This window comes from Labeo rohita, chromosome 8 (assembly GCF_022985175.1).
Source record: "Labeo rohita strain BAU-BD-2019 chromosome 8, IGBB_LRoh.1.0, whole genome shotgun sequence".
In the NCBI taxonomy this organism is placed as follows: domain Eukaryota; kingdom Metazoa; phylum Chordata; class Actinopteri; order Cypriniformes; family Cyprinidae; genus Labeo; species Labeo rohita.
In genome coordinates, this window is record NC_066876.1 from 26,994,500 (window position 1) to 27,022,401 (window position 27,902).

Here is a 27,902-nt window from a genome sequence, read left to right on the forward strand (position 1 = left end):
GTTAAAAAAAAAAAAAAAAAAAAAAAACCTAAAAGAAAGTAAAAAGGCAAATTTTGTAAAACTGAAAAATAAATCTGAATGGAAGAAGAAACTACTATAATGGGTAACCAGGTTGTAAATTTGGCCTCAATTTTCAGTTTTCAAAATTATAGTTCTATATGCAAAATGTATACAATTTTAAAAAATAAAATTAAATTAAAAAGCCCTACAGAACAGACAATAGGGTTGTAAATTTCTTTTTTAACAAATGAATTTAACATCTGATTATGTCACAATTATGGCATTCATAATAATTTTATTTATTGTATTCACAAAGGTCAAGACCTCTGAGGCACATCAGGCCAGAATCATCATTTAAGGGGGTAACAAGCAATTTTTGTGTGTAAAACTACTGTTTAAAACTACTTTTCATGCTTACATTTATATTATACCAATCAGAATCATGTTATTTCAGTTGTTGTTTTCATGAAGGTCAAGACTTCTGAGCTGTGACAGGCCAAAATCACCATTTTAAAGAGGGTTAACAAACAGCTAGTTGTTTAAAACTAGCTACTGTACTTTTCATTCTTACATCATACGTTTATGTAATACACTAGTTCATCTAACATATCTAATAGTTCTAACAACAAATTCAAAAACACATTGCGCTTTAAGTAATGGTACACCAAAGTGCACTGTTATCATGGAAATTGGCTTATGCTCTATATATGCGTGCAGTAAACCTGGCCTTATCTCACTTGTAGTAAATAAGGCTGAATATGAGAGTGTGTGTGGTCTTACGGTGACCCAGTGTGTCTGTGCCATGTGGGCATCATTCGTCTCCCAGGGCAACTAATCAATAAAACTGCTCATTCGTCAGACTGATGCTGGCCTGTGCTCCTAAAGCCCGAGTACACACACGCACACAAGCGCATGCTTACACCTGATTAATGGCCCACTGATAAACGACATGGCATCAGCAATGCCGCTGAGCATGCTGGGAAGGTCACTGGCTACTCTGTCATTCCACACCGCTTGATCAACATTTTCTGACTAGTGAGAGACCAAACAAAGGTTTATAGAAAATAATAGTTAAATTTACAAAAATTACCCTGTTCAAAAGTTTACATATACTTGATTCTTTATATTGTTACCTGAATGATCGACAGGTTTTTTTCTGCCATCCTGCTTGGGCAAAGTCCCACAAATTCTTTGTTTTTTTAGCTTTTTTGTGTATTTGAACCTTTTTCAACAATGACTGTATGAATTTGAAATCCATCTTTTTACACTGAGAACAACTGAGGGACTCATATGCAACTATTACAGAAGGTTCAAACACTCACTGATGCTCCAGAAGGAAAAACAATGCATTTAGAGCCAGGGGTGTAAACTTTTGAACAGAATGAAGATGTGTACTTTCTTTTATTACGTTGCCTAAATATCATATTTTTTCTATTAAGTACTGCCCTTAAGAAGCTACAGAAGATACCTGCATGTTTCCCAGAAGACAAAATAAATGACATTTACTCTGATCTTTAAATTTAAAAAGTTTTCACTCCCCGGCTCTTAATGCATTGTGTTTCCTTCTGAAGCATCAGTGAGCATGAACAACTACCACTAAACAAAAAAAAAAACAAAACAAACAAAAAAACCCCCCCGCTGTGGATGATTCAGGTAACAACACAGTAATAAGAATCAAGTGTATGTGAACTTTTGAACAGGGTCATTTTTATAAATTCAGCTATTATTTTCTCTGTACTGAATAAAAAAATAACATGCATTTTGTATGATCCCTTTTATTTAGGTAAAATAATTAACATTTTGCAATTCTGCAATGTGTATGTAAACTTTTGACTTCAGCTGTACAATGGAAGTCAGTGGGAACCTGAAACTTTTTGGTTACCAAAATATCATCTTTTATGTTCCATGAAGAAAGAAAGTCATACATGTTTAGAAAAACATTAGTATGAGTAAATGATGAATTTTCATTTTGGGGTGAACTATCCCTTTAACACCATCAATCACAAGGACAAACCTTGTCTGAAAACAAACTGCCCTAAGATATTTTGAAACTGACACCTCTGCTCCCATCAATCAGATCAGATCAATCTGATTCATCTCTCTCTAGTCGTCCTCACAGAACAACCAATCTATCATGCATTCTTCAGAGGAGAAAGGTTCCTCGTTCATGACTCCTGCAGAAGCACAGGAATATGCAACTTGGGCAGCTTATCAGCTGTTGTTTCCCAAGTGAGTTTAAGCAAAATAATAAATAAATAAACAAGAGATGGCCTTGGAGTTACAGGTCGTCTGGTTTAGCAATTGGGCAATGCAGAAGCCATTAAGACTCTCTAATCAAATGCTAACGAGAGGTTTGAATATGCAGGAGGGCTCTCAATCACCGAGCCTGGAAATTGGAAAGCAGCGAAGCAGTCTGCATGGCAGTCTGATTGGGTCACGCCCGAAATGGGCCACTCAGCGAGCGACAAATGAGAGGAGAGGAGGGGGAACGGGATGTTAATTGCCTCTTTGCTTTTCCGTCCCCAATGAACGACTCGTGTTCTCCAGGGACACGTCGACTTGGGGAATGAACCCCTGTTGCATTGATACTTCCATATATTTCTTTCATCCATCCATGCCTGAAACCATTTTACATTCTTATCATCGATATAATCATAAAAAAAGTAATTAAACTCTACCGCTTCCTGAGGCCTCTTCACCCCCCATGCATGCATACTAATACTGTTAATTTAAGAGGTAAAACCATGTGAATTCAGCCCTCAATTTGTCGTGTTAAAGGGAAGAAGCAACAGTGCGTCTGGTATATGCGAGTTCCACGAGCAAGAAAATGAATCATGCCTACTGATGCAAGAGTGATCGCTGGCTCAAATAAAAAAATGGAAGGAAATTATAAAATTATAATACAATCATCATATTCATAAGCAAGACTTATCTTTTACCTTATCTTTTCCTCTTGGTATAGAGAGCTAACCGCTGGCCCGCCGAATCCAGTTCGCTTCTCTCCTCCCCTTCGCTCAGATGACTGAAAGAAAGACAAAGAATTTTTGCAGGTGCAGAAGAGACAGAAAACTGTCAATATCACTACAACTGAAGCCTAAAGATCCATATAAAGCTCTGAAAGGAATAGTTCACCCAAAAAATTGTATTTGTTCAAATGACCTACCCTGAGGCCGTACAAGATGTCATACAAGATGTTCATATCTTCTTTCTTTAGTCATAAAGAAATGTATTAAGTTTTTTTTTCTTTACGACTGAAGAAAGAAGGACATGAACATCTTGGATGACAAGGGGGTGAGTACATTATATGTGAATCTTTGTTATGGAAGTGGACCTTTCCTTTAAAAACGTCTTAATGTTGAATTTGTGTATAATTAACACACAGCTTTTCTCTTCACAAGATGTGTGGATTAATTGTGATGTTTTTATCAGGTGTTTGGACTCTCATTCTGATGGCACCCATTCACTGCAGAGGATCCATTGGTGAGCAAGTGATGTAATGCTAAATGTCTCCAATTCTGATGAAGAAACAAACTCATCTATGGATGGCCTGAGAGTGAGTACATTTTTTAACATCTTTAAACATCTAAAAAGCTTCAAAACCTAAGTAAAAAAACCCAAGTGGTAAAAGAAACAGGACATTAAATTATTTAAAAAGAAAATGACACAACAGTAGCCCAAAGGAGTCACTCTACGAAACAGTTTAGATTATAGGAGAAAAATACAATACACCTCCATTGACACCTGACATAGTTGTATTCACTTTTCTTCCCTTTTCAGATACAACAGCATTTGGCAACAGCAAGAAAAAGTGCACAAAGTACTCTGGGTATTCAACCACTGGTGAAACCCGCCGAGGAATAGATTAAAATTACTTTGTGCACTCAAAATTGGAGAAATTTTGTATTACTTGCTCACCAATGGATTCTCTGCAGTGAATGGGTGCCGTCAGAATTAGAGTTCAAATAGCTGATAAAAACATTACAATAAATTATACATCATTAAGGCAAATTTCCTGATTCAGACAAGACAACTTTTTTTTTATCTGAGAAAGCAACATTATGGATGGAGGACTCGTTTTTTAACCAGAAGCAACGAATTAAAGTTAAAAACGTCTTAATGATGAATTTTTAACACACAGCTTTTCTCTTCACAAGTCATGTGGAGTAATTGTGGATTATTGTGCTGTTTTTATCAGCTGTTTAGACTCATTCTGACGGCACCCATTCACTGCAGAGGATCCATTGGTGAACAAGTGATGTAATGCTAAATTTCTCCAATTCTGATGAAGAAACAAACTCTTCTGTATCTTGGATGTCCTGAGGGTGAGTACATTTTTAACATCTTTAAACATCTAAAAAAAAACCCCCAAAACTTAAGTAAAACAAATCCAACTGGTAAATAAACAGGACATGAAACTATATAAAAAGAAACTTTACTACAGTAGCCCAAAGGAGTCACTCTGAGAAACTCTGAGGTTACAAAAGAAAGGTACAATACACCTCCATTGAGCTCAAACATGACAGAAAACTGTCAGGACTCTGCACATGTTAGTAAACTTGTGCTAGACAGGTTTTGTATTTTTGACATTGTTGTATTCACTTTTCTTCCCTTTTCAGATACAACAGCATTTGGCGACTGCAAGAGAAAGCGCACAAAGTACTCTTGGTATACAACCACTGGTGAAACCCGCTGAGGAATAGATTAAAATTGCTTTGTGCAGCCAGCCAGCTCTATTATACAGCCATTTTAATTCAATGGCTTAAAAATATTACCGTTTTGAGCAAAAAAGTGCTGCATCTGCACTTCTGCTTGAATAGTAGGCTTGTATTAAAATACCATAAATTCGTGCACTCTTCTTTTGTTCCTCTACAGCAGGTGCACGTAACAACAGAAGTGCACAGGAGGTCAGAAACAAGCTATTGTCTCTCCTCCCTCCCCTGCTCTCTCTCTCGATCTCGTAATGGAGCTTCCTGCCCTCTTTTAACACACTAACACAATCAGTTCATTCTGTAAGGTGGGGAATTTGTTTATGCGCTTTTGTGCCGGTCTGGATGCCGGTCAGATTGCGTTACCTGCGTTAGTATCAGTGAAGGGGATGTGTCTGCTCTGACATGGGGGTTATGGGTAAAAAGCAATAAGGTAGAGGGAAGATAGATATGGAGAGAATACAAAAGCAAAAGAGAAAGAAGCATTATTTCATTATTAAGCAAAAAGGAAAGGGTTCCAACTTGAGTGACAGGAAATTTATAGGAGAGAGAAAACGGTAATAAATTGGGGACACATTGCAGTCTGGACTTAAACCTGAATCACTTACACTCACTCCATGACTCAATGAAGCATGTTTTGTAGCAACATAAAGGTTTGCTTAAACATGATTGCATAGAGGAATTATATAATGAATATGAATCATCTACAGCTCAATAAGAAAGACATAGGAATGTAGTTACTTTGTTTCTAAAATCTATAGCACTATTCTCAACATCTTGATAAAAACGACGGGTTATTTTTTCTACTACCTATTTGAGAAGGATGCACAACCACAACAACCGCACAATCAGAGACTGCCCTCTTCTGGACATGTTATTCAGTAACATTACAGAACAAGTGCCTATAGCTTTACCAAAAAGCAGATCCACTTATCATAATCATAGTTTAATTGCATGAAAAACATACTAAGTAATGTTATTCTTCATCTGAGAGGAAAAAATCTCAAATTTAGGAAGTGAAAATCTCTCCAGAATAATACAATGCAGATCTGTTTTCCATAATTTGTCTGGGTGGACTGGAACTTGTGATTAATCGCATCCATAAAAGTTTGTTTACATACTATATGTGTTTACTGTGTATATTTATATATTTATTATGTACATATAACACACACACATACATGTATGTATTTAAAAAAAAAACATTTATATGTGTATATATATTTATACTTGTATCTAATTTAGATTACATATAAATATTTTGTATATAAACCTAAACTATTTTTCCTAAATATATATATGTATGTATATATATATATATATATATATATATATATGTGTGTGTGTGTGTGTGTGTGTGTGTGTGTTTGTGTGTGTAATACATTTACACGGTACACACACATATAGTATGTAAACATAAATTTTTATTTTGGATGTGATTAATTGCAGTTAATCGTTTGACAGCCCCAATAGCAAACTGTTTAATTGCAAAAAAGCAAGAAAAATCTTGTTTTCCATCCTCTCATGCAGTGGCCCCTACAGTAGGTTTAATCCTTACCTTTTGGCTGCCTTCAGGATCCAGGGCATGCACACAGGACACATACTCTTTCATGGCCTGCTCTGCACTCATGTCCCCCAGTTGTTTCCATGCTGACCTGTGAACAGGAAGCACTCTGTTAAACTTTAAAGACTCTAAAGATTTTTTTTGCTCCAAAAAATCTCATAATCTACATTTACATTAATTTATTGAGCAGTCGATTTTATTCAAAGACTTACATAAAGGGAAAACCACAAGCATTTTGTCATAAAAGCTGACCATTTTCATATTACTAATCAAGAACTTTTCAGAGTTCTGAAGACGAAATCAAAACTCAAGATTTGTCAAGAAATGCATGGTTTGTTAGAAGACTTACCATTTTCTCTGACCCTCGAAATCGAAGAAACCAGGTTTTGATGTATTGCACTTTCCCACTTTAACCTGTCAAACATATGTTTATTAATATATTTACAGTTTACTTAATATCAAATGCTCAAATAACTCAAAGGTTACTAATGTCAAATATTTTAGACTCCAAATTTAACTAAACTTGACTCAAAATAGATTTCAGTATGTTATTTTATTTATAGGTGGAGTTTGTCTTTAAAAATGACTAAGGGGTCATTCTGTGTTAAATCAACCAAATTTCAGAAACTTCCTTGGCTTAAGTTTTTTATTTCGCTAATATTTTTTTCTGAAGAAAGATGTATAGTTACAAAAGCCAAAATATTAAATGTCATGGAGGAATATTTACCGAGTAATCCACTCTTTTTTTATATAAATAGTTTTTATATAAAATGGCAATTTTTCATCTGAGATTCTTAACCAGATTTACAGTGGGTTAAAAAGTCTTCAGAAAAATGGCAGCATCATAATGTTATTTTCACACTGAGATTGTTAGGTCTGATAGTAAAATCTGTTGACTTTAGCAATCTTTGTTGGATTATGTTCCAATGGTGACCATTCAAAATAGGGGAAACAGCAATTTTTTTTTTCCAAAGTTTGCATGCCTGTAACTGAAGAAGTATTACAGATATCTTAATGCCATTTTAACAACCTTTCCTTTTGGAATCTTCATTTTTAAGGCCCTATATAGTTCAGTTCCAGAGATAGTGGAATTTCATTATAACGTTAATTTAATTATTTAATTCATTATAATTTCGTTATAATACTTATTTTCTTTTAAAGAGGAATGTCTGAAGAACAAATATTGTTGAAACTAAAGATGCATCTCATTTCCTTCTGTCAAAACAACTGCATTGAACATATCTGTCTGAGTGCCATAAATATTCTTTTTCCAAAGTTTGCGTACCTATAACTCAAGAAGAAGTAAAGATAGATTCTATTTTTTAATGAACTTTTCTTTTGGGATCTTAATTTTCAAGGCCCTACATCGTTCAGTCCCAGAGATATGGGGACCTCAATGAGGCTCCATGTCCAAATTGTTGAATATTACCCATTTTCAGTGCTTCCCCATTTCACTTTGTTTCCCCATTTTTGATTGGTCACTCAGATTTTACTAATAGGAATACCAATCTCAGTGTAAAAGTAACATTATGATGCTACCTTTCTGAAGTCATTTTAACCCCCTTTAATTTGGTACTGAATCTCAGGTGAAAATTGCCATTTTGACGCCCTCTGCAAAATAGTGGATTACTCAGTAAATAATCATCCGTGACATTTAACACTTTGGCTTTCATCACTACCTTTATCTTTTTTCAGAAAAAATATGCAAAATTAAAAAATTGAGCGGGGGTCATCTGGTTGAGATGACATAGAATGACCTTGATAATTAATATTTGTATTCTTCCTTTATTACATAGACAAGACAGTAGAGAGTGACAGAAAATTTAATGGAGAGAAAAAATATAATAAATCGGGGACTTGTTGCAGGCTGGATATGGATCACTTACATAAAAACCACATCTTAACTAATAACTAATGTATTTAATGATAATTATTGTCAAATTCTCAAATAATGGCAGAACCAACAGGCACCCATTTGTCTGAGCTATATATTACAAAAACCTATAATGAAAACCATATAATTTGTATCAAGGCACTATTACTACAGTTACTGCCAATGCATAAAAACCGGGGTAACTTTACATTAGCCACAACTATTAATAATAATTAATTAAATAAAAAATAAAAAACTACCAAACAATCTCAAAGCTTCACAGCTTGTGTGTAAAAGATCTCATAATAAAGTATTATAAGTATTATTTACAGTACCAGCTATGGCAAAAACAGGAACGCTCAGTTTACCTGTTTGAACCTGGCGTACAGATACAGCAGCTGCTCTCTACTGGCTGTCTGGACGAGATCTCTGACCCGGTCCGCTGCCGCCTCGAATTCATTCTCTAGATCGGCTCCTTCTAATCGAAGCGCTGCATCCCCAGCACTGCAATCAAATTTCCCTAATCCGAAATCTGAATCCGAATCAGAACCTCCACCGAGCGGCTCGCCGGTGTCGGGCCGGGCTGGATCAGTACCAGAGCCCGTCGCTGAGTCTGGGGAAGAGGACGGAGATCTAGACGCCATTGAAGAGGATGAAGATACCGTATAGGGGTAATCAGCAGTATTTTTGCTTTAATTAATATTAATTGATAATAAAAACAGCGCAGGCAGTTGACTGCTACAGTACGTTATCCGTAATCCGATTCAGTCGGACTTGTTTTGAGAAACGGTCCGTGAATGGTACGTCACAATAATAGGCACGAAGGCGTCCTGCGACTGCTAGTAACAGTTCCAACGCTTTTTTAGGTCCTACCAGTTTTACAGTAGACGCACGAATGCTTCAATTAGTTTCGTTTTATAGCTATTAAATCTATCAGCATATGTTTTACTAGACTATATTACACTATAATATCAATTATTGACGATTTACAGTTTCAAATACAAACTAGTCCTGTCTAATCGATTAATCGCATCCAAGTTTGTGTTTACATAATATATGTTTACTGCGTATATTTATGTGTATATATAAGTACACACACACACATACATGTATATGGGCGATTCTTAGACTATGGGCACTTTTATGTGCTTTGGTCATGTTTTTAAAAATACATATAATTTTGGACAAATACCTTTTTCTTCGTCAAACTAACAATAAAACCTCCTTAACGTTTTTACATTGTGGAAAAACTGGTAAAACTAGTTACAAAAATGATCTTAGACAATTCTTGAGTGGCAGAAGTCATTCTATTTTTAAATAACAGCTGTATATTGAGATGTGGTGGAAATGACATTTGTTCATTGCAGGTAGGAAAAAATTTAATATATTAACAATTTCTCTTGTAATCTAAGTTTGTCTTTTTACAGGCCTTAAAACTAGACAAATTATTTAAATTTATGAGACTGTTACGTGACTTTTGGACAAGTTTTTTTCATTCAACTTTACAAGGCTAAAAGTGCCCCTAGTTGAAGAAACGCCTGTATATTTGAGAAATACATGTAATATATATATACATTTTTATATACAAATAAATTATATATAAGATCTAAAGATTAGCATTTATCTGAAATAAAAAGATTTTGTAACATATACCATTCAAGCTTGGATTTAACAGAAATGATATAAATCAATACTTTTATTTTGCAATGATGCTTTAAATTGAATAAAAGTGATGATAAAGACATTTATAATGTTACAAAAGATTTCTATTTCAGATAAATGCTGTTCTTCTGAACTCTCTATTAATCAAAGAAGCCTAAAAAAATTTTACTCAGACGTTTTCAGCATAATAATAATGATAATAATAATAATAATAATAAATGTTTTTTGAGCAGCAAATCAGAGTATATTTGAATGATTTCTGAAGTAATGATGCTAAAAATTCAGCTTTGAACTCACAGGAATGAGTGTGTGTGTGTGTGTAAATATTCATTAAATATGTACATGTATGCGTGTGTATTTATATATACATATAAATATACACAGTACACACATATATTATGTAAACACAAACCTTTATATTGGATGCGGTTAATTGCGATTAATCAATTAATTTGAACTTAAACACAGAAGAGACATAAAAATTCAATTTACATTACAGATGATTTGCAATAAACCCTACCCTTTTCTTGATATTAATTTAAGATTTAGCAGGGATTCATGCGCAGATTTTTGCAATGCATATATTGTCCATAAGATGGCACACAAATCACACTTTCCTGTGCGAATCTCGCTATTTCACCTCCAATTTCAATCTTATTCCTATTTAGCCGTGTGCAATGCACTTTTCTTATTTCCTTTCCTTTGTCTTATTTCTGATTACATTGATCAGATTTTATTAAATATATAATAAATGATTTGCTCAGAGTGATCAAACTTGTTATTTTCTTACAGTTCCTTGCACATTTCTGGCTGGAGTGTAATAGTAGTCCAAAATGTTTTATTTACACCTCCCTATGTTTCCCAGAAGCTATAAGTGCCACCCCGGTGTTCTAAAATATACCAACATAAAGCAGGAATGCAGGCCTCTTAAGGGGCATAAATCAGGCCTCTATGGCTTTGAGTCAGCAAGCAATATATCAGTTAAATGTAAGTAACCAGATTCAACATAAACAAGGGTGAAGGGCTCAGATGGACTGCTGGATGGCTAGCTTTACCTTTCTTTTATTTTGTAGTATCCTTGAATCAATAATCCCATTTTAATCCTGATTAATATACATTTGTTGAATATATATCAATATATTGATATATTTGTGAAGATTGTTGTAGTTCCCTTTGAGTATGTTCTCTTCGATGCTAAATATAGAGAAAAGTAGGCCAGCTACAGCTGAACTTGTTACTAAATGTCTTTTTTTCCCCAAGAAATAAACACTTCCATAATCCAAATGGTCAAAACATACGCTACCAGTCAAAAATTTTTGAACAGTAAGTTAATAATTTACTTATTTAAAATAAATTATAGAAATTAATGCTTTTATTTAGCAAGGATGCTTTAATTGATCAAAAGTGATGATGAAGACATTTATAATATTACAAAAGATTTCTATTCAAAGTTTTTTTGAAATATCAGTTCATCAGAGAAACCTGAAAACATTCTACTCAGCTGTTTTCAATATAATAATAATAACAAATCTTTTTGAGCAGCAAATCAGAATATTAGAATGATTTCTGAAGGATCATTTGACTGGAGTAATGATGCAAAAAATTCAGCTTTGAAATCACAGAAATAAATTACATTTTAAAATATATTCAAATAGAAAACAGTTATTTTAAATGGTAAAAATATTTCAGATTTTTACTGTTTTTGCTGTACTTTGGATCAAATAAATTCAGGCTTGGTGAGCACAAGAGACTTTTTTTAAAAAACATTAAAAGTCTTACTGTCCAGAAACTTTTGAGCGATAGTGTATGTGTGTAAGTTATATAATAGCCTATTTAGTTATATAAAATTTGGCATATTTATTATATCTACATATTATGTCATAAGCAGTAGGCTATTATATTAATTAACATATTATAACAAATACATTTTTTTAGTAATGTCTAGCTATAACTTTTGCAATATTCCCTTTAACCAATCCAAACATACACAGCCTCCACAAAATGCTTGTCAACAGTTGCTAACGCAGGATTGGCCAATAATGCTCATAGGGTGGGATTTAGCAAGAGCAATTATATATATATTGTATATATATGTTATAATATTGGTAAACTGTATTAATAATATACTAATATATAAATAATTAAATAAAAAGTTTTGAAAGATTACTGTTACTGTTATTTGGCCTGACATAGAAAAATCATTCTTGACCTGACACATACATTTGAGGACAGAGTAAAAATGACGAATTAGTGAAAAATGGCGTAATCAATTATTTTTAAGATAATATATATTTAAAAATTCTATACAATATTATATTTATTATAAAACACGAGTTTTTACACCATTAATTCGCACAAAAATCAATAGGAAATGTACATTAATAACAAAAAGTGTATAAAATAGTAATACGAAATTTTATTTCCAAATATTAAGACAAAAAGCATGATAAGATTAATCACAAACAGCTATTTCTAAACGCACCTCACGGCGCGCTGTGACGCACATACGTCTTGCACCCAGTGCGCGCTGATGGCGGACAACAGCGACTTCACAAACGCCCAGAGAGTCCGGAGAGAGAAAGTCACTCCCAGAGACGCCCGCACCGGGGCTGTAGCGCTGTCATTTAGGCACCTGTTTTGGGAAGTAGAAGGAGGTTACTTTTAGTCCCTTTTTTGTTGCGGGTTTCACTTTGAACGGGGTAATATGTGGGACGGGGGAAGAGTGGACTGTGATAGACCGGACAGGATTTAGACAGAGCAGAGCGCAGCGCAACGCAACGCATGCGGCTCTGTAACTTAGTGACAGAAATAACAAAAGCCCCAAAAGAAGACGCTTCCCGACCGGAGGATATTATTATAGTCCTACTGTGGATATTTGCTCCGCCAGCATGAAGTTTGCGGAGCACCTGTCCGCGCATATTACTCCAGAATGGAGGAAACAATATATTCAATACGAGGTAAGAGATTTATTTATGATTTTTTGCATGCTCCGTGTAGTCTGTAGTTGCATCCCAGAAATATTAAGCAACTCCAGAGATACCAGTGCGAGCTAAACTTCAGCGGGTTAATTTGAACAATTTGTAATTGTGAATATTGTGAAAGCTATGAAAGATTGTTTACAGGCTTAATCATTTATACTTATTAAAACAAAAAGGTATCAGACTTAAAGTGAAACAACGTGTCTGAAGGAAAAAAATGGCTAAATGCACTTTTTTTTTTTTTGCAATTTTTACGTTGAAGCACGTTATATGATAGCCTACTATATAATATAGTATGCATCTCTTTATGTTCTTTGATATTAATGAGGGAACCACTGACAGCTTTTACATCCTGGCTTTTTGTTTTGTTTAAATTTCAATTCATTGTGATTTTATTCTTTTTTTTTTTTTTTTTTTTGACATACTTACAATTAATGCATCTGGAGCACTGTCAAACACCTGCCTGCACATTTGGGACAAAGAAGGAGAAATCGCCTTAAAAGTCTATATTATATATATTCTGTTTTAATATAATGAAATTACAAAGTCCCAATAAGTAAACTCAGCTAAATTCCTCCTTAAATTTTTCTTTTTTGGGATTAAGCCAGGAAGGTCATTTGATGTAATTAGTTTGCTCACCCACTTTATGTCTGCGGCAATTAATTTGCTGACTGAAGGAGATTTAATTTATTTCTGCAGAAAAATCTTGTATTTTTTTTTTAAATGAAATTCTAGAACGTAGCTTGACATAATAGATACAATAATCATGCTTTTTGATTGTTTTTATTAAATATATAATATAAAGAAAGAAAAGAAAGCGTGAAAGATATTTAGACATCATTTTCACTATGTAAGGTAGGTTTAAAATGCATTTCCTTTTTTCATTTACAAAAGGTTTAACACAGCTGCAGTCCATGGTTTCCAAGGTTTTCAGCCACCATTAGTTTTATGAATTATGAACAAAGGAAAGAGCTCTGAGAGATTCATGGTATATCCGTTACTAAATATAACATGCCCCACTATCAAACCTCTGCTTCAGTAAAATGTAATTCCACTTAAAATAAAATATAATTAGGAAAAAATTCTAGAATAAATAAAATAAAATAAATAAATTAAATAAATTAAAATAAAAAAACAAATTAAATAAATAAATAAAAAATAATGTAAGAATTATCTGTTTTAAGAAATTATTATTATTATTATTTTTATTATTATTAATGAGTGTCATGTGTAATTATTTTTTATCTTATGCTGTTTTTGTTGACATCTGAACAGTAGAACAGGAAAAATGTTGGACTGGTCATTCAAACTGTTGAATAATGAATGATTTCAAGATTGATTTTAATCTGATGTTGGTTGATTTATTGTTTCTGTGCTGTGAAATTATTGACTGCAGCCTTAGACGATAAATCAATGGTGTTTGTTGTGTGATGGTGGATGGTCAGAGCTTCAGCATCCTTCTTGGCGCAAAGGAGGAGAAATCCTTTGTCTGGAGCGCTGAATCCGTAATCAGACGCAGGACCCAGACAAACATGAACTGTTGGGAAAACTGTAAACAAAACACATTTATCCAAGAAAATTTAAGTGATTTTCTGTTTAGAATTATTCTAACAATTTTTTTTGGTTTTTACATAGTTGGGCAGATTGATAGGTCTTTGACCATTTATTCAAAAATAGATGCATCTGTTGCAGATATTGTTTTGCTGCCTGTATATCTGTTGCATCTAAGATTGATTGATTAATCTCAGTCGTCTTTGGGTAGACTTTCATTGTCCAACCTCAGTTAGTAGCCGCATGTGCCAATTTGCATGTGTGAATTGACTGCAGTGAGATTCCAGCTTGATCTGTCAAGGACAAGACAAAGGACTCAAGGAAATTTTTTGATTCATAATGATCAACCTGTCATTTGACATAACCAGGGAGTGTTATATAGATCTGCGAGCTGTATTTGTACCATTTATATGACACAGATAGATGATTAACAATATCCTTTCCAGCACTGTACAGCCTTATCAATGAACTGTCTGGTTCTATTCTTTACATGCGGTGATAGATTGTGCAGAAGTGGGAGTCTAGGCTCTGATTTTCTCTTGGCAAGATGAAGATGAACATCTTTTCTCAGCTACATTCAATACAATATGATCTACTGCAGCTCTGTCTTATAGAGTGTATCCCAAAGAAAAGCTAAATTTATTATTGTTTGGTCATTGAAGTCCCTCTGTGAGCAGTTAAGCCATGATTACTAGTCGGACTCGGTCTCTGCTCATCTATTGCTTTGCCGCCTGTGGCTGACAGTGCCATAGAAAGTCAATGGGAAGCAGCCCCACAGGCTCGACGCAATAAAACCGAGTCCATAAACTGATTTTAGAAACCTTATGAAGAATTAACTTCTTAAGGAAGTGACAAACTTCCCTAGTCTTTTCCTTAAAACTTTGAACAATGCAACATGTGCATTGTTTAATACTTACGACCTTGAAAATATTATGACATATTGAGTGATTTACAAGCTAAGGTGGAAAGAGGTTTGCAGTAATGGAAGGGTGAAAGAAGGTTGATGACGTTTAGTCTCCCTGTTAATAAATTGACAAACTGATTGAGTGATAAATTAATGAGGTCTCACACTCCAGGCTGTGCATTTTAAGTAGCTGTAGTATCTTTTGTTTGCCTTTTACAGGATTAGTTCACTCCTGAATTAAAATGTCCTGATAATTTACCTACACTCTTAAAAATAAAGGTGCTTCACGATGCCATAGGAAGCAATAAGAAGCATTTTTGTCAAAATGGTTCCATAAAGAACCTTAAACATCTAAAGAACCATTCTGTTTAACAAAAGGTTATTTGTGGTGAAAGAAGGTTCTTCAAATTATAAAAAGGTAAGAAAGAGATGGTTCTTTAAAGAACCTTTGACTGAATGGTTCTTTGTGGAACCAAAAATGGTTCTTCTATGGCATCGCTTGAAGAACCTTTTAAAGCACCTTTGTTTTTAAGAGTCATGTCATCCAAAATGTTCATGTGTTTCTTTCTTTAGTTGAAAAGAAATTAAAGTTTTTGAGGAAAACATTCCAGGATTTTTCTCCATATAGTGGACTTTAATGGAGATCAATGGGTTGAAGGTTCAGATTGGTTCAAATTTTTTTTACAAAATGACAGATAGTTTCGCTAGATGAGACCTTTATCCTTCGGCTGGGATTGTGTAGAGCCCTTTGAAGCATTGAAACTTCAATTTGGACCTCCAACTCACTGATCCCCATTGACGTCCACTATATGGAGAAACTGTCAATACTCATTAATGTAATGTGCTCATTTCTGCTTAGTTATAGAAAAGCAATACCTCTCCCTACCAGAGAAAATCTGAGTGTTGGTGGATGCTCTGTTTCAGTATATTTAACACATAATCACTTTTGTGTGAGGTAGGGTGTTGTGGGTGGTTGCTAGTGTGTTGCTATGCATTTCCTAAGTGTTCCAGTGTAATTGGTTGCTAGGGTTTTCTGGAATTTTGCTACAAGGGTGATTCATGCAGTTGCTGTAGTGTTCTGAGTGGTTCTTGTTAGGCAGTTTCTTAGGTGTTACTGTTTTGTTGCTAAATATTCTGAGTGGTTATTAGTGTTTTGCTATGTGGTTGCTAGGCTGTTCAGTTGCTATAGGGCATTGCTAGAAAATGTTAGGCTTTTGCAGACTGCAAAATGATAAGAGTCCAAGAGATCCCCAAACAGGGCTTGAATCCTTTTAAAGGGTTAGTTCTCCCAAAAATAAAAATTCTGTCATTAGTTAATCACCCTCATGTCATTTCAAACCTGTAAGACTTTCGTTCATCTTCAAACGAAAGATTTTTTGATGAAATCCCGAGAGCATAGACAGCAACACAGCTACCGTGTTCAAGGCCTAGAAAGGAAGTAAGGACATTGTTAAAGAAGAAGTTCACTTCCAGAACAAAAAATTACAGATAATGTACTCACCCCCTTGTCATCCAAGATATTCATGTCTTTCTTTCTTCAGTCGTCAAAAAATTATGTTTTTTGAGGAAGACATTTCAGGATTTTTCTTCATATAGTGGACTTCAGTGGTGCCCCGAGGTTGAACTTTTTTTTTTAATGAAAATAACAGATCGTTTGACTAGATAAGACCCTTCTTCCTTGGCTGTGATTGTTTACACCTGCATTTGGGATCATTTGAAGCCGCATTTAAACTTTATTTTGGAAATTCAAACTCGGGGCACCATAGAAGTTCATTATATGGAGAAAAATCCTGAAATGTTTTCCTCAAAAAACATAATTTCGTTACGACTGAAGAAAGAAAGACATGAACATCTTGGATGACAAGGGGGTGAGTACATTATCTGTAAATTTTTGTTCTGTAAGTGACGTTCTCCTTTAAAATAGTCCATGTGACATCAGTGGTCCAACTGTATTTTATGAAGCTACAAGAATACTTTTTGTGCTCAAATAAAACAAAAATAATGACTGATGATTTTTTTGGCTGAACTATCCCTTTAAAGTACATCTGTGAGATTAATTTTGCTTGTATTATTGTCCTCTGATGAAAAGGTTTGGGGCAAATTTGAAAGATTTAGAATAAATCACTAAAACTATGTAACCATGAGTGATAGTACTAATGAGGTTTTCCTTACCAACTATATATATAATCTATATATGGCTTGTTTTGAGCATGCATACAGTGTATTTCTTCAAAGCAGCAGGTCTGCGTACTGGCTGGGATGTATGGATCTTGCTGGCTGACTTCACAGACCTGCTGTTCACACATGCACTGACACACACTTACACACACAAACACATATACACACAGGGACTTGCGCTTTCTCTCCCACTGGGATGACATCTGCTGTCAGGCTCGCTGGACGCAAAGATCTGCCCAAACCTCGCACAGACGCATCCATGCATATTTCTGGAGGATGAGCAGATGTATAGTGGAAATGTATTCTGGTTACTGGTATTGGTTGTATAACTTGAATACTCTGTAGAGCACATCTAGCCTTTGTGTCATCATCATCATTGCCATGGCAATGGCGCCATCTTGACGATTCTCTTATTTCATTGGTTGATACACTGGCCAGGCTTTGACCTTGAGTGTGAGATTTGTTTATAGTGAAAAGAAGTGTTCACAGCATCTGTACAGCCCAATGTTAATTGGCTTTGGCTGGTGTTCAGCTTGAACAAGGGATGTCTGCTTAGGAAATAAATGTTCTTGACTGTGATTTGTCTTTTGTTGTGTCTAGATATGCATTTCAATCTATGCTGTATATTGACTGAGCAGTTCCCTGCACTGACAGCAGCTTGTGTAGTAAATTGGCAGATAATGTTTCATCCCCTGTGTGCAAAATGTTTACGTTGACTACATCTGATAGATCTTATTTTACTATAGAGAAGTGAGTCTGTAATCCTTTAATCCTTCAGTGTAAAAGTGTGTTTTGTCAAGTAAATGAAAAAATTGCTTGATGGGGTAAATTAACTGGTTCTATTTGTGTAATTTAATATATATATATATATATATATATATATATATATATATATATTCAACATATTAAATAACTAAAACCAGTTAGTTCAGTCCATCAAGCAAATTTTCAATTACCTGACAAAATTGGTCTGTATACAATGCTGTTCAAATGTTTTTGGATCAGTAAGATTTTTAATGTTTTTTTATCAAGAAGTCTTTTTTTCTGCTCATCAAGGCTGCGTTTATTTGGTTAAAAATCTAGAAAAAACAGTAATGTTGTGAAATATTATTGCAGTTTAAAGTAGTGCTTTTCTATTTTAATATACTTTAAAATAGAATTTATTCCTGTGATGCAAAGCTGAATTTTTAGCATTATTATTCCAGTCTTCAGTGTCACATGATCCTTCAGAAATCATTCTAATATGCTGATTTATTATAAATGTTGTAAACAGTTGTGCTTAATTTTTATTTTATTTTATTTTCTCAGGATTCTTTGATGAATAAAATGTTAAAAAGACCAGCATTTATTTAAAATTGAAATCTTTTGTAATAATATACACTACCGTTCAAAGTTTGGGGTTGGTAATTATTTTCTTTGTTTCTTTCTGTGAAAGAAATTCATAGTTTTATACAACAAGGATGTGTTAACTTGATAAAAAGCGATAGGAAAAACTTGTTGGAAATTGTTAGAAAAGATTTGTATTTTGAAAAGATTCACAAAAAGATTCTTTTTCACAACTGTTTCCAACATTGATAATAAATTAGCATATTTCTGATTAGATTGATTTCTGAAGGATAATTTCTTGATTTCTTAAGTGACACTTAAGACTCGAGTAATGGCTGATGAAAATTCAGCTTTGCATCACAGAAATAAATGATATTTTAAAGTATATTAAAATAGAAAACTGTTATTTTAAATTGCAATAATATTTTATAATATTACATTTTTTTTCTATATTTTGTTTAAATTTTTTTTATTTTGTTGCAATAATTGCACTTTTTTTTTAGCAAACATTCTGACATGTTTTAAAGCGTTCTTACCAGCTTTTTTAGATATTTTTTACTTTTTTGTAATAATGCATTATCTTCAAAGCCTCCCGAGTTAAAAAAAAAAAAAAAAAAAAAAGAATGATTGAAACTATACCAATTACTGAGAATAACCTTGCTGTCATGGAATCAAATGCATTCAAATTACTGAGACAGCCTTATAGGAGAATCTATGCATAATTGTCCAATGTTTTTCATTATCTGTAAGGTTAATGGCATGCAAAGAGAAGTAGGTAACCATATTCCCAAAAAGCTGAAAGTCATAATTTCACACTGTGTTTAATATTCATGTTTAAAGAACCAACAATGCCCTTATAACATGCTAGATCAACGTTTCAAGTAACCTCAATTAGCCTACAGTTACAGAAAAGTCAACTATCTTTGCTAGACAAGTTGGCTTAATAGGCTGTATAAGAATTCGGTACATCATTGCCCCAATGACCTGCAACCATAGGACTGTGATCTCATCATTTCCGTGTCTATTTTTCTGACACAGGCTTTCAAGGAGATGCTGTATGCGGCCCAGGACCAGGCCCCATCCATAGAAGGTAAGGAAACTCCCTTCTGAACACGTAACCGACCAAACCCTTTTTCCATTCTGTACTCGTTTCCACCACTCTAGAATGAACTCCTACTATAAATAGAAGAAATTTCAGCACCGCCACATCTCTCGCAAGACAGTGGGGCAGCTCGGCATAGCTATAATTAATACAGGACGTCAGATGTCCGCCGAGGCGTGAGGGTGACAGGGTGCGACGGGAAAATAGTTTATCGGAGGCACTGTCGCAAAGAAGTAAACAGAGTTCTTGGGTTTCAAAGTGACGCAGCGTTGATGTTCTTCTTGTACTTTTAAATGAGTCTGATACGGCAGATGTATCCATCCTTCTAATCAATGTTAGTTATGGAGTTTTATGCCATGGCTTCATGTGGCGTTAAATTACATGACTGAGCATGGCGCAACATGCTTTGCCTTGGCATGAAGTGATATAATGAGAGTGTGAGTTATAGTTTAAAGTGTCCAATGAGACAGTCAATTGGATCGTGAGCGATTGGACATATATTTTGCCAGAAACAAGACTGAGCAAGCCATTCATAACAGTGCCAGACACCTGAAGAAGGTCCACACAGTTTGGCATCCATCTCTTGGAGAACTGAGAACTAAAAGCCCTCAGGAGAGTATTTATGTATGTGTGTGTGTGTGTGTGTTTATAAGGTCCTGTCAAACTAAAGAAGAGATGTTCTTTCCAGTCAGTGCTTCTGTATGTCTCCGTCAGACTTTGTGTGTGCATCTGGCAGGCCACTTTGACCTTGTTTTCAGAAAACAGGGGCTCGTTGAGGTGGGAAATGAAAGCAAAGTTGGCATGTCTGTTGGTCAGGATAACAGATTTATTGTGTTTAAAACGTTTTGGGTGGAAAAGAGGAAAAGCCTGAGCTGCATTTTAACTGAGCTTTGCTTACTGGCATACAAATACTCTTTCCTGTATATAGACACCCTGGTTTAACAATACTTTAATCCACAGGTTGCTTGCAACTGTGATTTCCTCAATACAAACATATGAATTGTTATTATTAGTGAGGTTTTCTAAGGCTAGAACCTTATACTTAGCGTTAGACATTTAAACTTGAAATTAGTGATTTAATTAATCCCATATATTTGCACATGCAACTTATTGCAGAGAGTGTGCTATTACTTTTGGAAGCAAGCAGACTTGCATTTTTGTTTGCCAGGAAAAAAATATAAAATAGGTGAATAATTAGGGATGCAATATATCTCTACCACATAATTTACAGGCCAATATTACAGATTATATTTTGTCTTTATTTTATCAATGTTGGATATTTTGGTCAGTATTACTTACTGAATTGTGAATTCTTATTTCACTATTTTACATTTAGATTACTTACTATGTTTTTATACTGTACGTTTTAATGTTGTAATGCATAAATTCACTTGTAACATTTGAAATTGGGCTATCTTTAGACAAAAATCCTGCAGACTTAAATTTAAAGGAGAAGTTCACTTCCAGAATGCAAATTTTCTGGTAATTTACTCACCCCCTGCTCACCCCCATGTCATCCAAGATGTTCATGTCATTCTTTCTTTGGTCGAAAAGAAATTTTGAGGAAACATTCCAGGATTTTACTCCATATAGTGGACTTCAATGAGAGCTAATGGGTTGAAGGTCCAAACTGCAGTTTCAGTGAAGCTTAAAAGGGCTCTACATGATCCCTGCCAAGGAATAAGTGTCTTAACTACTTGCTGCGGTAGTCGGTGTTGACGGTGATACCAGTGTGAGTCCACAACACCGGTTTCATCACTTGCCCACCACGGCACCGCCCCCATCGTCATTTGGATTTTTTTATAGTTATAAAAATAATTTAGTTCAGTTAGAGAACAGACAATACAATTAAAACTCAACATGGATGCTCAATGCAGTGTGCCAAACAGATCACGGGTTTAATTTATCACGTGAAGAAAGTGAGTCGAGCTGACTGACAAGAAGAGAGAGGTGAGAAAGACGAGACGATGGTTGAAGAGTTTTAAAACAAAATGCAAAAGTGCCTGTTTTAAAAATATTTTGGATTTTGAAAAGCCTGTTGACTTCTGGTATTTATCTAAAGTGATAGTGGAAGTTTCATATTTGTTTGGTTCCACAGTGTCTGCTGATTTTTATTTATTTGAACTGTATTTTTTATTTTATATTACATCAAGGTATATGCCGTGCCTCCAAGCTTTCTTATTCATTTTGCTATACGTTCTACGGTTCTTATTTATTTGGTTACACAGTGTTTACTGATTTTCAGTTTTGTATACTTAGTTTTGTATGTTATTTGTTATTTTATGTTAGGCATATAACATGGTTTACTTTTATTAGTTTGTTATTAAAAGTTTGTTACGTTACTGCAGCTAAATTGAAAGTGAAAGTAAAATGCTTTTACAAGCTATTTAAAACCAAAACAAAGTGAGGAAAAGAGGGAAAATGCAAACGAACTAAAAACAAACAACTGCTTGACACAGAATTGCAGCTAATTTGAAAGTGAAAGTAAAATGTGCACAACACTTTTACAAGCTGTTAAAAAAAATGAAGGAGAGTGAGGAAAAGAGGGAAAACTAAAACAAACTAAAAATAAACAACTGCTTGATGTCAAATTGCCGCTAATTTTAAAAGTGAAAGTAAAATGTTCACAGTGCTTTTACAGAAGGATAGCGAGGAAAAGAGGGAAAACTAAAACAAACTAAAAACAAACAGTTGCTAAATGCTAAATTGCTGCTAATTTGAAAGTGAAAGTAAAACTCAAAAGCCCCCCACCCCCAACGCCGATACTGGTATTACCGGTGTAACATGTCAATTAACCAGTGGGAAAATTTCCTCACCGTCACAACCCTATCTCGCACTAGCTCAAACTCACGCATTATATAATTGCACACGTGTGATGTAGGTGGAAGTACCAACCCAGTGTTTACAAAGCGAATGTGCAAAGAAAGTCAAACACGCTTTACACAAAAAAAAGGAAAACAACGATGTCGGATGATATTGAAGTTGGAGGAGAATATGAGATGAGACATTTTTCACCCTACCCTACCTTTTTGAACCGGAGAACACAGACGAAGAACTAACCTTCTGTGACTTTTCCAACATGATTATGCAATGTGTGAAGTAGGGATGGGCATTTCTGATCATTCTTCATTTCGATTAATCCACAGGTTTGAGAAACGAGTACTCGATTCATTGGGGGTGGAGCTTAAGCAAGAGGCGGGGCGTGTGTGCGTCAAAGCGACAATTAAAAAATATTAAATTTAAAAAAATATTTTAATTAAAGCCCTATTAAAAACGTTGTTGATAAAACTATGACAGGATTCAGAAAACAATTAAATTAACACTGTTGGGTTATTAAAAATCACCATCACTATTGGTTAACACAGTAAACATTTAAAGAAGCGTGAGGCATGTAGGTTTTCTACATGTTGCATTGTAAATAAAATTAATCATAAAGCCTAGAGACACGGTATGTAAATGTTATATTACAAATTGTGTTTATCTACACAAAATGCTTGTGAGCTTGAACTACATGCCAACCAGAAAGTAGTGGATGCGCTTCTCCCGTTACAGGGCGCTTTAAAACAACGGCAACTGAAGCCCCGCAGAAAAAAAAAAGAAAACACAAAGTTATTTTACAGTATTATCCCCATCAATATGTGTCTTATTATTTCTATAAATATTTTGGATCCGTTTTTAAAACGATAATCTACCTTTTTCTATGTTTTTAGACAAAAAAAAAAAAAAACACATGATACTCTGCTTTTCAGTTATTTTATTCAACTGACATTTTTAACAAAACCATATTTTACTTCAGCAGCATCACAACAGCTGTGGATCAAAAAAGTTTTTTTTTTTTTTTTTTTTGTAAAAGGTTCGCAAAAATAAAGTTTCACCAAGACTTCACCAGACGACTGTTAAGTAGCCCATAGCCTAACGAAAATTAGAAGCTAGCATAATTTGGCTGCGTAAACTTAAAATAAAAATAGCCTGAATATTTTTACCACAGCTATAAAACTTAACGATTAGGTAAAATAACATTTCTTTCAAAATGATCAGTCGGTGAAGGTAAATAAAATAAAGCCGGCCTAATTTAACTATGCTGCTTAAACTTAAAACAAAAACAGCCTGAATATTTTACCATGCATGGCTAATAAAACATAAGGCTGTTCCTGCAACTTCTGTGCCTGCTGAGCGCATTTTTTCCACCGCCGGTCTAATTGTAAATAAACTTCGCACGTGGCTTTCATCGGAGCACGTAGACCGACTGATCTTTTTGAATAAAAATATTCTCATAGTTATAGCCACCCGCGCTGGCTTCGACAGACTGTCTTTTAGTGCACAAGCGCATTTTTCGTACAGAGCATCAATCCTTGCAGTGACTGTTTTGCGCGATGGGACAGTATAGTGGGGCTCAACGTAACTCATTAAACGTTTGAAATCTTCACCTTCAACAAAACTAATAGGCAGCAAGTCTTTTGCTGTCATTTCTGCTATTAGCTGCGTCATTTTCTCTGCCCTGCCTGTGTCGCATTTCTGTCTGATGGTGAATTCTCTTATGCTCGTCTGACTGCTGGTTGTGGCACCGGCATCATCTCCCTTTTTGTGTTTATGTGCAAGATGGTAACGCATCGAACTCGTTGTGGAGTTGTAGACGAGTGTGACGCTGCACATCTTACACTTGACTGTTTTTTCGTCAAGTTTTTCAAAGTGTTGCCAGACATCGCTGCGCGCTTTAGCAGCCATACTCGATCTGCGCTCGGGTCTTGTCTCTTGACCGCAACTTCCCACAGCCATAACCAATCAAATATCAGACTACCGCCCAAATACCAGCATAACCAATCAGAAAGAATGAAAGTAATTTAATTTTAGAAAATGTATTTTTAGAGCCAATCGATCATCGTTTTCATGCTCGATCGTCGCTGATGCGTTCGAGTAATCGATTAATCGAATACTCGTGCACATCCCTAGTGTGAAGACATGCGTGCACATCACAGAGCTAGTGCAAGAAAATTACAGATCGTTTCGCTAAATAAGACCATTATTCTTCAGCTGGGATTGTGTAGAGCCATTTGAAGCTGCACTGTAACAGCAATTTGGACCTTCAACCCATTGGCCACCATTGAGGTCCACTATATGGAGAAAAATCCTGGAATGTTTTCTCAAAAAATGTATTTTCGACTGAAGAAAGAAAGACATGAACATCTTGGATGACATGGGGGTGAGTAATTTACCAGGAAATTTTCATTCTGGAAGTGAACTTCTCCTTTAAGGTAAGGTTCACTTGTTTACTCAAGTAATATCTAATGATCTGAATATTTTGGATGCTTTTTCGTAAGCGGTGATCCAGGGAAGCGGTGACTGAGTAACAGCTGTGATATCATGTAAACACTGGATTAGGCTAGTTTAAGTCTTAATGATAATGTGGCCAGTACATGGTATTATAATCAATGCCAGTGTCTAAATCCAGCAGATAAGAAGTAATCCATAAAGATCAATGGCTTTCTCGCTTTCCCAGCATTCAGTTGAAGCCCCACACAGTTTCCAGTATCACTACAGCTGTGGTGCGGTCTCTTCTTTTCTTTCAAAACCGCTTTGATGTCCCTCTGCAGGGAAAGTGGATTGATGGAAAATAAAAGAGAGGAAAACAGAGTAGAGAAATAGACAGACTTATTGAAGCACCTGTCATGTGGCTTTTATATTAAGTTTCTTGTCTATCAAAACTCCTAACATGATTTGTAAGCCTTAACGCAGTAGTTTTTCACATATAGGTTTGCAATGTCAGAGTCTGTTGAGATCAAGTGATGATTTTATTAAATAAGCTCCCATGAAACACTAATTACCGCTGCTAGATTTATGAGGGAAGCTTTTTTTCCTTCACAGTCTGTGGAATATAAGAAAGAGGAGTTTTGATATTCTGTGAACACACTGGTGCCCCAGGGAGGCAATTTATTGGGTTATTACGGCCCCTTTTTTTCTCTCTCTCTTTCTTTCTGGCCTGATCTGATATAGTCATATTGAAAGCTCAATATTGAGAGAGGGCCAGTTCAAAGTGTCAGCATTCCCCTACACTGTCAGGAACACAGATTGGCTCAGTATGCTAACGTGTTCGGGTACGGAAATAAGCAATTGAGTCCCTAACGGGCCTGAGGTACATGAGGGTTTTTATAAATGCTTTGAAAGACAGAGGATGAAAGCTCACTGTAAATCTGCTGTAGACCCTTATACAAGATCTCCTTTTTGCAACAAACTTAGTGTACCAAAACCTAATGTGCTACTTAAACACCATTTCAATCTACTTAAATCCACGAAGGCATCTAATGATCTAATATAAAATATTGAAAACAGTTGTTTTTCATTTTTAGTTTAAGAAATGGTTCATTAGCTTAGCAGCATGCAACCATTTTCAACTGTGTGCAGATTTGAGGCAAACAAAGCTCATTAGCATGTGTAAATATGAACTTGAGCCAGAGGGGTTTGCCAGGACACTGTTTTTTAGTAAGGGACAGGAATGGTTCGCCCATGGTTACCTAAAGGTCATCTGACTCCCGCTACAAAGTGATTTATAACATTGTAGTCCTGCCTCTCAGCTTAGCTTGCCAGTTTAAAACTCATCAGTTTAGCTGTAATTGAGGTGAGTGCATTCAAATTGCCTGTGTGTGCGCTTTCCAAGACTTTTATGGATTCGGAGTCTCATGCGGTATTTAACCTGCACTGCGGGCCTTTTGTCTGAGCCCAGCGGTGTTAATTAAAGACGAGACAGCAGTAAAGGAAATATGAGCGCTAGCTTTCTTTTTTCGCCTCGTTAATTTCTTGCTTGCTTGCTTTTGGTTTGGCCAAACCAGGTAAGATATGGATGTAGATGTAGATGCATCATTATTAATCTTCATAGGAGAAATTTAATTTGACACAGCAGCACCACAAATAGACAAAAAACTGAAAATAGAAGACATTCTATAAATATACCAACAAATGTAAATAAAAAATTTAAATTTGATATTAAGGCTGCATCCGAAAGCTGAAAAATGCTTCCTCCACAAGCATATAAAAGCAAAAGCCTCCACAAGCTGATACATTTCAATTTTAAAATATATTTAAATAGAAAATAGTTATTTTAAATAGTAAAAATATTTCACAATATTACTGCTTTTGCTGTACTTTGGATCAAATAAGTGCAAACTTAGTGGGCAGAAGAGACTTTGAAAAACATTAAAAAACTTTTGACTCGTAGTGTACTTTTTTTCAAGTTTCTAGTGAGAAATTACTGTTGTAGCAAGTAATTATTCACTTTATCACCAAAGCTTTTGCTATTTTTATTGTAGATCATTAAACCTTTATGCTGCCTTGGGGCTGGTTCACATAGAACATTTTTCCATTTCACTGCGCTCTGTTTCCATTGTTTTTCTATGTAAGTGCGTAGTTGGATGTGCTTGACCGTTGCACTCGTGTTTTGCCGTTTTAAAAGGAGTTCAACTACTTTCAGACACAGCCAGTGTCTAATATGTCAAAATAAGAGATCAGGCTACAGTGAATTAATTTGAGCTTTACTTTAGATTTACAAAGAGTAACTACAGTAATAAACAAAAGTGAGTGCAGTTTGTTGTGTTTGTGAAAGTCAGGGGTATAGCAAGCCATCATTGTAGAAATTACTACATTGATTATATATTATTATAGGGTGTTACTGTGCATGACCACAGTGAAAATTGTGGAAACCTGTGGCAGTCTGATACTCTAAGCTGCTTATTTTGGTTAGGAACTGCGTACTTAAACAGTACAAGGCTGTATGACTGACATCACATGACTATCCACTTTTTAAAAATATTTAGTTTCATTTTTTTTAATCTGACATAATTTCAGCTTGTCTCATCCACCTTATTTTTCTTGTAAGTGTGGACGCGGCCATTTGTAAATTTTATGGGTTAGGCTTCTGGTCTCATCCATGTCCAGCTATTATTATCTGTAAAAAAAACAGCTCATTTTGCTGCTTGATATTGCAAATTGGTGTGTCTTACCATATTATTTTAATGTATTATCTTAATTATGAACACAATGGTTTGTTGCACAAACAGTTTTAGCATT

The 27,902-nt window shown here is 35.0% G+C and overlaps 2 protein-coding genes across 2 annotated transcripts in view; one reads left to right on the forward strand and one right to left on the reverse strand.

Annotated features, from left to right (window-relative positions):
* The window catches only part of acbd6 (acyl-CoA binding domain containing 6), a 46,650-nt gene extending 37,692 nt beyond the window's left edge, over nucleotides 1–8,958 (reverse strand). The window contains exons 1-4 of the mRNA XM_051116758.1: nucleotides 8,512–8,958; nucleotides 6,620–6,684; nucleotides 6,265–6,361; nucleotides 2,940–3,022 (exon numbers count right to left, since the gene is read on the reverse strand). Coding sequence (XP_050972715.1) covers nucleotides 2,940–3,022; nucleotides 6,265–6,361; nucleotides 6,620–6,684; nucleotides 8,512–8,787 — 521 coding nt within the window. The 5' untranslated portion in view covers nucleotides 8,788–8,958. The remainder of the gene's footprint in view (nucleotides 1–2,939; nucleotides 3,023–6,264; nucleotides 6,362–6,619; nucleotides 6,685–8,511) is intronic.
* A 3,344-nt stretch (nucleotides 8,959–12,302) lies between these two features.
* Nucleotides 12,303–27,902, forward strand: part of xpr1a (xenotropic and polytropic retrovirus receptor 1a) — a 91,391-nt gene continuing 75,791 nt past the window's right edge. Inside the window, 2 exon segments of the mRNA XM_051116737.1 lie at nucleotides 12,303–12,762; nucleotides 19,781–19,832. Of these exon segments, the coding sequence (XP_050972694.1) occupies nucleotides 12,694–12,762; nucleotides 19,781–19,832 (121 nt within the window). The 5' untranslated portion in view covers nucleotides 12,303–12,693.